This window comes from Eschscholzia californica, unplaced genomic scaffold (assembly GCF_041429995.1).
Source record: "Eschscholzia californica isolate CP2 unplaced genomic scaffold, dmEscCali1.0.p SCAF_1, whole genome shotgun sequence".
In the NCBI taxonomy this organism is placed as follows: Eukaryota; Viridiplantae; Streptophyta; class Magnoliopsida; order Ranunculales; family Papaveraceae; genus Eschscholzia; species Eschscholzia californica.
Genome location: NW_028238198.1, coordinates 29,389,611 through 29,401,304, shown reverse-complemented (window position 1 = coordinate 29,401,304; position 11,694 = coordinate 29,389,611). Strand labels below are relative to the sequence as shown.

The 11,694-nt window shown below is 35.8% G+C and overlaps 2 protein-coding genes across 3 annotated transcripts; one reads left to right on the top strand and one right to left on the bottom strand.

The window, feature by feature from the left end:
- Positions 1-263: 263 nt before the first annotated feature.
- Positions 264-5,013, bottom strand: LOC147565869 (small RNA degrading nuclease 1-like). Its single transcript, XM_086652347.1, has 12 exons — positions 4,760-5,013; positions 3,890-4,075; positions 3,666-3,755; positions 3,236-3,304; positions 2,656-2,796; positions 2,417-2,533; positions 2,271-2,340; positions 2,061-2,158; positions 1,725-1,862; positions 1,536-1,643; positions 1,247-1,360; positions 264-780 (listed from the first exon to the last, which is right to left on the bottom strand). The coding sequence occupies exons 1-12, from the start codon at positions 4,790-4,792 to the stop codon at positions 445-447; spliced, it is 1,500 nt and encodes a 499-aa protein (XP_086508473.1). The 5' UTR covers positions 4,793-5,013; the 3' UTR covers positions 264-444.
- Positions 5,014-8,506: 3,493 nt separating this feature from the next.
- LOC147565868 (protein DCL homolog, chloroplastic-like) lies at positions 8,507-11,483 on the top strand. Of its 2 annotated transcripts, none has more exons than XM_086668086.1 (3): positions 8,507-8,834; positions 10,452-10,566; positions 11,177-11,483. In XM_086668086.1, exons 1-3 carry the CDS (start codon positions 8,557-8,559, stop codon positions 11,375-11,377), a joined length of 594 nt encoding a protein of 197 aa, XP_086524212.1. In that variant the 5' UTR covers positions 8,507-8,556; the 3' UTR covers positions 11,378-11,483. The 2 variants fall into 2 exon arrangements, with proteins under 2 accessions (XP_086524212.1, XP_086524207.1); XM_086668081.1 differs by having other exon boundaries at positions 8,526-8,834; positions 10,416-10,566.
- Positions 11,484-11,694: the final 211 nt, after the last annotated feature.

The window sequence follows — 11,694 nt, the reverse complement described above, 5'->3', positions numbered from 1 at the left end:
AACCCTAGAACCAAGTATCGAAATAATTGATGCTATGATAATTCTTACAAGTGCTTCTTGGATTTGTCTCTGTTCATTACTACACACTAAATTGATGCTAAAACCCTCTGTATGGGAGGCGCCAACAAAGGGAGGCCCCTATAGCAATTAATGCAGGCACCCATAGAGGCACCCTATCATCATTAGGTTAAAAGTGAGATAAGCTTAGATGCTAAAACTAGACGAGTTAGAAATGGTAATGAAGATAATATTAAGACAGTATATGATAAAATGCTTCATAGTTGTCATGCTATTTTCTAACACTAACAAATACAAGGTTTTTTTTTTCGCTCAGACGAACAATAAATAACCGGCCCAGAATTTCATGATAAAGATTACAAAAAAGGGGGAAAAAACAAGAGATCAAAAATGTTATAACACTTAATGTACCTTAGGGCATACCATTCAGAGTCCATGTTTCCTCACAAGACTAGATATGATCCTCTGTAAGTTGATGAGTTCATCATCTCTTACCTTCAATTGTTTCTTCAGATTTGCTATCTCTGTGATGTGATCCTGACATTGACTCGAATTTGTATTAGGCATCTCTTTGATGAGAGTCACACATTGATTTGAATCTGTCTTCAGCTTCTTGGACTGTTCATCTATTTCTGTAACTTCTATTGACCTCTTCTTCGGACATTGGTCAAGTGGATCATCTGTTGCCATTTTACGAACAAATAAACTCGTCGAAGGTTCGGTGTGCAAAGATATCTTTTTCTGGCGTCGTCCAAATGTGTCCTACAAGAAAACAACAGAGATATTCATGGTCCTAATTCCCAAAAAGAGATGACAAATGGTCTCTCTCCCATTCCCTGCCTTTATATATGTGGCTCCGTGAATATTTCAATTGAACAAATTGGGCAATGATCGAGCAAGTATTAGAAGATAACAGCACAAAATTGTCCGTAATGTGTCTCATGTAATCTAGAACATGCTCAGAGCCAGAGTAGGAGGCTAGTTTTAGAATTCCTATATAGTGTGTAACAGTGTAAGAGGCTAAGAGCATCAAGATCTTTTGGCTAAACACTACAATCCTAATTTGATGAATTTGTCTTTTTTTCTGCAACTTTCATGAATCACATGTAGAAGTCCTACATGCTAGATCAGTTTTCCATCTTAAACAAATTATGCAGTTCAAATGTGCATGTCAGTTAATTTGACGGTTTAAAAAGCAACATTTGTCCCGATCGAAGAAAATGTTTACCTTTCCTTCTTCACCTTCTAGACTTTCAAATGCATCATTTGCCTCTTGTGTATCTTTGAAAATGGCGAGAGCAGTATAATATTTTCCTTTGCTTCTGAAGGTGGGCTGCTTTGACTGCCAGCACACATTTCTTTTTAGATGGTCAAATTAGCAAGACAAAACTAATTTGATTTCTATGGGTAATCTTAAATACTCGACAACATAATCAAATGGTCCATAGGGCAGAAAGTAATTGGGTCAGTGATCTTTGAGTTCTCCTGAAAGTCAGTCATGCATAAGTATATGTTACCTCGATTTCGACAGTAGAGTCCTTCGCAAATATCTTTTGCAATTCTTCTCTACCTACATTAATGGGTATTCCATGAAGAAGAAGCTTAACCAGATCATTGGTAGATCCCTATGATTTCAAAGAGCAGAAGGAATTAGAAAAGGTTAGATATTTGCACACATAAAGAAACATCTTAGAATACGAAATTACATCTTTCTCTTTCTTGTCCGAGTGTATGGGGCCACTAAATCCATTTTCCTTGGCAAGAACCAATTTCATTGCAGCACGTGCATCAGCTAGACAATTATGTGGAGCACCATCTTCTCTAACTTCATGCCCGAGCACAGTCTGAATAACACAAACAAGGAAAAAAACAATAAATTAAAAAATAATTTTAAGCATATCCAAAAAGAAATGTTATACTTCGTTTCAACATTGAAATACCAAACACAAACGTGAAAATTTTGTCACTGATCATGTAAAATAAGTATATTCAGCTGTAGGTTAGAGACGAGAAGATTCAAGAATTCATTCAATGAAACTTACCTTGCACAGCTGATTTAGAGAAGGTCTACGACTAGGCTCATCCAGATATTTAAAGATGAATGCAGTGTCAATAATCCTTGCATGATCCAATTTCATTGCTATCAAACATAAAAAAAAAAATAGAGAATTGTGTACTTATCAAAGACTTCTCAAATAATTTAAGGGCAAATAGTGCATGGAAGTGATATGAAAATAAAATCGTTATGTTACCTTGTAAATCATTATTCAAACTATGCCCTATTAAAATGGTTCCATGAGATAACAGCTTTTTCATTGATTTCTGTAGAAGTGGAGAACAATTAATGACAAGATTAAATCCATGAGCAATTAACTCCAAACAGCCCTAATACTATTACCTGCACATCTTTTAACGAATTAGTAACTCCTTCCAAATCCTTAGCACTGATTCCAGTGATGTGAGTTCTAAAATCTTTAACAGGCTTATCAGGCTTGACAAGTTCGTTCAGTTTAACCTAAAACAACGCCAAAAATAATGTATTATGAAAAACAAGCAAGACTTAAATCCAGAGCGGACTTGGTTGCTGAAATTATTTGAAGTGTAATGCTATGTGGTTAGAAACTTCAGTGAATCTACCTCTAAATTGCGATCAACAACACACACTTGCACTAAAGCTTCAGTATCATCTTCACACAGGACCATCTCACAATCAATCGCAAGCATTGCACTTGAGTCCTTTAGCTTAGAAATTTTACCCATTTTTGTTACTACCCAATCCTGCTTTCATTCCATGATCAATAAAAGAACTTCATTTAGAGTATATCTACAATCCACATGATAATCTAATTTCAGAGTTTTCTGTCAGAAATATATTACAGTATGGGCTAAATATACTTGTGTAGGATAGTTTGTTTTTGAAACCTTGAATGAATATGTTAAAAAAATATGTTGCGGAGGCTGTGTTAGATAGTAAAATACTGTTCAACTAAGCTTATTTTTTCAAATGGTGAGTCCAACACACAGGAGCTAATACATGTTGTATTTTCTATAAAATGGTGACCCACATTATCATAGTCAAGAGCACTGTACCACCATGTTTGATGCGTAAAACTATCTCAGGATTTCTATAAATGATGAGCAAAATTCTATTAACAGGATCATTAAGTCCTAAGGTGCCAAGAGAAAAATTGGGGTGCAAGGAAAGGATGAGCCTTACCTCATTATAGGATGGGAATGAATAATTCAATGGATACTCCGGGTGCTCAAGTGTTAACTTGACTAGCTTCTGCACTGCCACAGTAAGAAGTCACTGAAGATCATACTTCCCAAATAAATATGGTATAGCTTTGTCTACGAAATTCGTAAATGTTCAATCTAATAAATCATAGGAATGAAGAAATTAGATTCTCATTAAAGACCCATAAATTACTTTCCCATGAGTCAAAGACTAGCCTAACTGAAGGAATTTGCTTAAAATAAAAAAAATGTTACTGAAGGAGCAGCAAACACGATGAACTTTATTTGTGCAAATCACTCAGAGCACAAAAAAGACAGTCTAAAACACAGTTTTCAGCTACACAGTTATGGATCTAAATGGTAGCTATTGTTTCCACATTTAAAACAAAAAAGATTTCTCTGTTTCATACCTGGGGAGATGATTCGGGGTCTGTCGAGTTATTGTCCACTTCCGCTAAGGCTTTACGGTTTGAATGACATAGCAATATTTTCTCAAACAACTGCAAGTCATGAAATAAAATTGAATGATACAAATGAAAATAATAAAACAAAATTTTCACTTCGATAAGAGATAATGCAAGGAGTGAAGAAACCACACGACAATTGAGGCCACTCATGGTATTCTTATTATTACCTTAAAGTCTGCCTCTTCTGTGAATGTCTTTAGAAAAGTAAGCAAGTCATCAATTGACCTCTTTGCAGGATCACTTACACCGGAACCCAATTTTCGGTTGTCATGAAGAGCTAAAAACTCTTTCCAAGCACCTTTCGAACCCTTCTTTCTTTGCTTTTGTAAATTTTTCACAATGTCAACAAGAGCCTAACCAAGTATATAAGTTAAATTTGTGAACCTCAAAGAGTGAAAAGGAAATAAATGAAAATATATCATTTTATAGACAATCAAGTCAGAAATGAACAAATTATTGCAATGATTAAACACGTAGTTGTCACACAAGAACGCTAAAGCCCCGGAAATACAAGACAAGAATCTGTCTATAATTATGTGTTCACGCCTTAATTGAGTCGATAGTTGAACCTAAAATTGATAATCTACATTAAAAACAATGAATGGGATACCCCATTTTCCAAGTAAAGTTCCGATCTTTCCCGTTGGTACAAGTTAACAATGCATTTTTCGATGTTATTTAGGCAAAAAATTAGCTCTCTTGTAGTAGTTCATTAAAAGCTTTGGGAAACCTAAAACATGTTTCATACCATTGCTAAGAGAAACCCATTAAAGTTTGATATTAGAATCACTAGTTAACTTCTAGTTACTCAGATTTTCCTTGACTATATATTACCAGGTGGAGGAACATTTTAGTCAGAATTGTCACTCAAACAAAATTAGAGTCTTAAAGTGAAACGAAGATCAAGATCGGAGATAACTATATAATGACTAAAACAAGCTAAAACAATTAACAATCACAATTTTATTACCTGCAACACAGTATCAGAAATTGTAGAGAGAGGAAGTGAGAGAAAGGGATTTAGAGAGAGAGGGTACCTCTTTTTCTGCGGATTCTAACTTCTTGTCCATTGAAATGAGAAAGAAAATGAAGAAGTTCGGTAAACGGAGAAATTAGGGTTGAGGTTGTTCAGATGGAGACGACGACGACTACTGCTAGGGTTTATTAGTCGCGCCAAGGTTTAAGATTTTTCATTTTAGCATTATTACGCGTTGGACATGGTTAGGGTTTGTTTGGCATCACGGGTATCAATATACTCGTACTGGGAAACGCTAACCCAGGAATTAATAATGGGTTTCCTTTTGGATCCCCTATTTTGTGTACAACTTTCTTTTCAGACTATTTTTTTTCATAAATTCAAAAGTGGACCCTTTTACTAGTGCTCCGTCCACTAACCATTAGGATCAATAATTCTATTCCAATATTATCCTTATAAGTGTCACGATGTTTTTCAACCATCATTACACCTCCTTTTCCGATGTCAAATCAGAATGCCTGACGGCTACTTAAATGATCGGTATCTACTCCCATGAATTGCCATTTTTGATACCATAACACTTTTTTTGCCCAGATACCATAACACCTACAATAAATTATGTGTGTTAAATAACAGGGTGGTCGGAATTGAAGAAAGATTGGTTTGTGAAGAAGAAAGCATATCAATTAGTACGGTTTTGGTTGAAATGTAAGAAAATGTGAACATAATAATGGGGTAGATACAATTATGGTTGGAGTAGCGAAAGGGGCAGAGTAGAATAAAAATCATTTGTCTAATAAATGAGATGGATGGAACAAAAATAGGGGGTTACAATAGAATAGAAGTTATTTGTCTAAGTAGAATAGATGTAAGAGACAAAGGAGTGCAGGGTGGACTAGAGATCATATGTTTAAGTGGAATTGATTGAGCAAAGAGCGAAAGTGGAATAAGTGGAGCAGGGGGAGGGGGCAATTGACACTAAAAAAATTAGGGGGTCAATTTGGATGAACTGTGAGGGCAAATTTTAACTCAGTAATCAAAGGATCAATTGGGATCTCATGAAATATGGCCTAAATTAGAACTCATGAAAAGTTGATGTTGAATTAAAAAATTTGGGGGTGGGAGTGGAAGTAGTGAAGCAGATAAAAAGGGTCAGTCTAGAACCAATGAGTAAGGGGCCAAAGTGGAATGCCCACCGATCATAGTTTTGATTGCACGATTTTTGGTTGGCAAAGTATCGTTAACCCGAGTAACAACACACAAACCTCAATTTCCACGGAATGGTCGGTGCATTTGATGTTGGAGTTGATTTGTGTCTCTTAATGTGGCAGTTCAACCAAAGATGAATCCCATATTGATGTGGGTAGCGATAAGATAATGATTTGGAAGATAAATATAATACATGATTTGAGGAGTTTGAAGATTTCGTTGAAAGAATCATTAACATGTTTAAACTTAAAAATAGAGGTTGAAAGAGAAGTAGATTGTGGTCGTAAAATCGGTATGATGGGGCTAACAATCGAAGCGGCAAGAACATTCGTGAGGAATTGTTGTTTCATCGCCAATCAGGTTCCGTTCAAGGAAGTTAATTATGAAAAGGAATGATGAGGTACAAATTCAAAGATGAAACTATTGAGTGGAGTATCTACAGTAAGGTGTTGTTTGTTTTTTTTGTCTGAATCTGAATTTCGCTGAATCTGAATTCGCTGAATTGAATTGGCTGAATCTGAAATGCTGAATTATTTTGGAAGTTAGTATGTTTGTTTTCTAAATCTGAATTCCAATTTTGACATTTATACCCCTGTTATTATTTTTGACAAACAAAGCTAAGCCCTAATTTCTTGTACTCCCTGGTCCAATATAAAAATAAAAAGAAAACCTAAACTCCATCCTCTCTGTTTTCATCCTCTCTCCATCTCCCTCTCTCCAACAGAAGCTTTGTGGACAGAAGTCCGACGAGGTTCTCTTCCTCCTATCGGAAAATGAGGAGAAGACAACTACTGAACGATAAGATGAAGAAGAGAGAACTTCTTCTCAACTTTATGGTGGTCTTTGAATAGTCAAGTCCGATTTCTGATCCTTTATTTGTATGTACGAAAATCCGGCGAGGGTTTGTTAGGACATTCAAGATCTAGGGTTTCAAATGCTATTTCAGTAAAGGGCATCCAAGATCTAGGATTTTATATGCGATTTCAGTAATAGGGTATCCAAAATCTAGGGTTTTTTGTATTGAAAGATCTAGGGTTTTGTTGAAACCTAACCAGATTTATCGAACATTGATACGAACGGTAACTGGATCTGTCGAAGATTCAAAGGAGCTTTTTGTTGTTAACTTTTTCTTCTGAGCTTTAGTTTTTTACTCTACTTTTACAGTTCCTATTGTTCTTGTTGAGAAGATAATAAATGTTCATACAACTCTGAACTGAGTACTAATTTTTTTAGGGTTTTTGATAATCCCTTGTTTTCTTGTAAATCTACAGTTGAATTTTTAGAATTTTTTTGGTGGTGGTTGCGGTCTGACATAGGTGGTGGTGGTGGTAGTTAGATTTTGGTGGTGGTCTGACTTTGGTGGTGGTTGTGGTAGTGGTCTGACTTTGGTGGTAGTGGTCTGACTTTGGTGGCGGTTGTGGTCTGACTTTGGTGGCGGTTGTGGTCTGACTGGTCGTGGTCTGAATGGGGCGTTGAGAAATATTTGGATGAGAATTTTTGTAAATCAAAGGGGGTATAAGGGTCATTTGACCTATTTCAGCATTTGAGTCTCTTTTTCAGACTTGTTTTGAAGTCTGAAATATGTGGGCTCTTTTTCAGCCTATTCATACCACAATCTAATTCAGCTACATTTTCAGATTTTCTTAAATTAAAAAATAAACATCTGAAATCTGAATTGAGTTTCAATTCAGATTTCAGCTCTGAAAAAAAATAAAAAACAAACAGCACCTAAGTTAAAGAACTACAAAAAAAAACAAAAGTGTTCTTGAAGGATTAATCTTGAAAGAAAATAGAAATATACTATGACTTGGGTGAGGCTGAACGACAGGGTTAAATTTGGTATAAGAAGCTGAGAATGGTAAAAGCATAACAATGTAGAAGATTAACGGGAACTTTGAATAATATTTCATTGCTACTATTATTTCAAAGGATGACTCTACATGTTAATTCATGGGTACCTGTAATTACTTAATAAACATGTATAGTTAAGATTCCTTCAAACTGTGGGACGTAGATTGCAGCAACACAGTAAGCCACTAATGATTATCTCATACATGCATAGAGGTCCAGTGGGTGTTGCTGAAAACGTGTTTGGGTGTGGGGACATTCATATTATTTTAGTCATATGTACAAAATCATCAAACAAGTACATCTTGGACTGCATCTGGAAGAGCTTGTTCCAAACTGTGAGAACTAGACCACAACAACATTGCAAATCACTGACAATTATCTCAAACAAACAGGAAAGTCATGTTGGCATTGTGTCTAGAGTCAAGGACATAGATAATGTTTTGGACATACGTACATAAACGTATATTCCACTTCGAATTTATGAAACACATCACCCAAACACAGTTGGTTGCAAAAGCAGGGCGTAAAAAAAGAGTCAACTCATCAGATTTGGCTTTACTTCCAAAAGTCTAGTCAAGAGTGTTGCAAGAAGTGCCACAAAGCGTGGACGAAACTACCTCAAAATCATGACACAAAATAAAAACCACAAAAGTGTGACAAAAAATGGTCCTGACACGTGGCTAAAAGCACCCAAGAACGTGGTATGAACAAGACCGTGGCAAAAAATCCCCTGTAAAAACACGACCGATTCGTTTTCCCCCACCATCACATTTCTTCTCTCTCTCTCTCTCTCTAAAAATGGCAGCTCTTCTACTTCTCAGAGGTAAATCACTACTTCGTTCCCAACTTCAAAGACCTATCTCTACCCTTGATCTTCTAACTCCATTCATTAAACCCTACTTTTGTACTTCCATTAAAACATTTGATCACGATGTCGCTAGTGCCCACACTCTCGTTAAAGTTCTCAAACGGAAAGATCTTGATGAACTTGGACGTTGGAAAGGTATACAAAATGCAATTCTCAGAGATATAGATCCGACCATCACTCTTGTTAAGGAGATTCTTCACTCAGACAGGTATAATCATCTGATTCACTCAATCCATGAGTTTGGAAATCAAAGTTTCATTTCCTTTTACTATTAAATTTCTAGTTCCAAACTCTGATTGTTGACTTACTTTACTCTGTTAATTTTAAGTTAAAGGAAGAACTTGTCCATCCAAGTTTTTGTTTGACCCTAGAAGTCTTTGTATAAAATCATCCTTAAAATGCATTACAAGAAAGAAATTTGGGGTTTGTCTAGAACTATCAACTTCAGAAGATGAAGAGTATTGTTTAGACTATAACCAAAATGATGCCCTAAAGTGTTGCTAAACCCCCCCCCCACACACACATTTGCCCTAAAAAGCATGGCCAAAAGCGTCGGCAATTACCTCTGAAGTGTGGACAAAAGTTTGTTCTTAAAATAAAATATGTGATATCTTCACTTTGCTTTACATGACATTCCAACTAGGTTGGCACCTCATGGAGCATCTATCGTTAGATATCATCATAACAAAAATTCATGTTTAAAACAATGCAGCAGCGGAAGTGTGGCCAAAGTGCCTCCATAAGCTTGGACAATTTAAGAACCATTGTAATGCCGTTGGTACGTAATATGTTTGGTGTAGGAATTCACGACTTTGATGGTCAATTTGTGATATTTATCATATAGTTGATTCTTTAAATTTTAAAACTGAAATTATCTTCTCTTATAATTTATACCCCAACTGACAAATGACTAAATGGATTGACTTTTACTTGTCAATCATATGGATCAACTTCTTTTCAGCGAGTAATATCTGTTTATTTTGATTCTCTATTCGTAGTCCCATTCTTTTCTTTACGTAAGGACATCATAATTTTTCTCAGTAAGAGGTTCTTCTCATTTTAGGTAACCTCATCATAAGTTATGTCAATAAAAAGGTTTCTCGAATAAACTAACCACATCTATTTAGGTGTTCAAACTAGGTTTTAGAAAGTTACAGTATAATGCGAGAATAATACCACATGGGGAATGGGTGATTTAATAAACAAGAATGTAATGTCTAGGTCCTCTCAGAACCAATCAGTTTTGAGTTGGATGACTACAAATTTAACTGAGAGCTTGCTCATTTGACTTTATTTACGATAACAAATATTTTTGTTTTGATGATGAATTTAAATAGTCCAACTAAGTGTGAAATGAATCTACAATTATGTATAGTCTGGTTGAACCGGCTTAAAATGGCTCAGTGAGATTGTCTCTAATGGACTTAAATATGAAATACTATGTTAATGTTTTGAAGATTAACATATAACTTGGACCTCATAAGTATAGGAATTCCCGAATCTCTATTTCAGGAGTAGATGCAGTCCTGCAGATATGTTACTTAATAAGTATATTTCACTGTAAGCATTGGCAACCCTTCACAACTCGCTTTTATGTTGATTCTGTGTGGACACACTTTATTCGTGAAAATGGTCATAAATTTTTAATGCGTACGAAGGTACGAGTACTGTTTGTAACTAACTTGCCTGAATATAAAGGTATCATAGATTCAACACATACGAAGAAATTCTGACTGGAATTTGTACTTGATTCTTAGTTTATACGTGTCAAACCATGATGGTATTTCAGGATCTTACTTTTGGATGATGTTCATGCTGCTACTAGGTATTCGAACGGGCAGTGTCTAACAGCTGAAGACGAGGAAGTTGTGGTTGAGAAGCTTCTTACTCATCATCCTCACTCTGAAGATAAAATTGGCTGTGGAATATATTCAATTATGGTACTACTAATTTGGCTTTCTTTTGCTAATTGTTAAGTTATGCTGGTTGCTGAATCTTCTAAAGGCTTTTATATTGTTACTTAGTATCTCTCCATTCAAGTACTTCTAGTCGATTTTAACCTTTACTTTTATTGAAATTCTCACTTGAGGTGATTTTTCTTATTCGGGAGATTAAGCTGCCATTATATATCAATTTTCTTCATCTCTATCAAGATATCTTGAGAAGTAAGCTCACTCTACCACTTTGTTAGAAGACAAGTTCCATCACATATTCGGTACTATCTTTCTGAATGACTGAAAAACACTAGATAACCGTCAATGCTTTGCAACATTTCTCCGATGAAGTTATAATTGACGATTTTTCTTTTACTTCCCGTTTTCTGAAATTTATTTTGCTGAACTGAATTGTTGCTTTGGGCTTTTGCCACCGACCTAAGTTCGGACTACTTATTCATTTACTGCTTTTCTCCGACACTGACTTTCAATTAGATCATTCTTTTTCTTTTCTTTTTGCAAAATTTAGAGTTTCTATCATGATAGTCTGAGTGAACAGAACGAAAACCTTTTGCTCGCGTAAAAGGAAACTAATCAACTCTTTTATTTTTGATAGGTCAGCCGACACCCACAACATAAAAATTCAAGATGCTTATTTGTTGTGCGGGTAGATGGTGAGACGGAAGACTTCTCTTATCAGAAATGTCTCCGAGCTTACCTTCGAGGCAAGTACCCGTCCTATGCAAAGAAGTTCATCAAACAGGTTCCCCGTGTTTTCTGCTTGAAGGAACGGCTACCAACATCACAGTGGGTTTAAATCTGGATCACAATTTAGTTTTTTCTTACAGCTTCATGTGCTATATTTGTACCTCTGCTAAGCTAAGTCACTTAAGCTAGCTATACATGTATATAAGATATAGTCACTTGAGCTAGCTATATTTGTACCTCTGCATGCAAGAACAGAGTGCATTTCTTGTTTACTAGGTTTTTTTTTTCCTTTGTGGGTGTAATCTTGGGTCTTTCTTGCCCGAAGTGCCAAGGGGCGTCGGCTTCTCTCACCCTGAAAGCTAGCTCAAGAGTGAAGGATTTTGTCCCACTCCACCACCACCCTTCGCCCCTCGAGCCACCACTGTA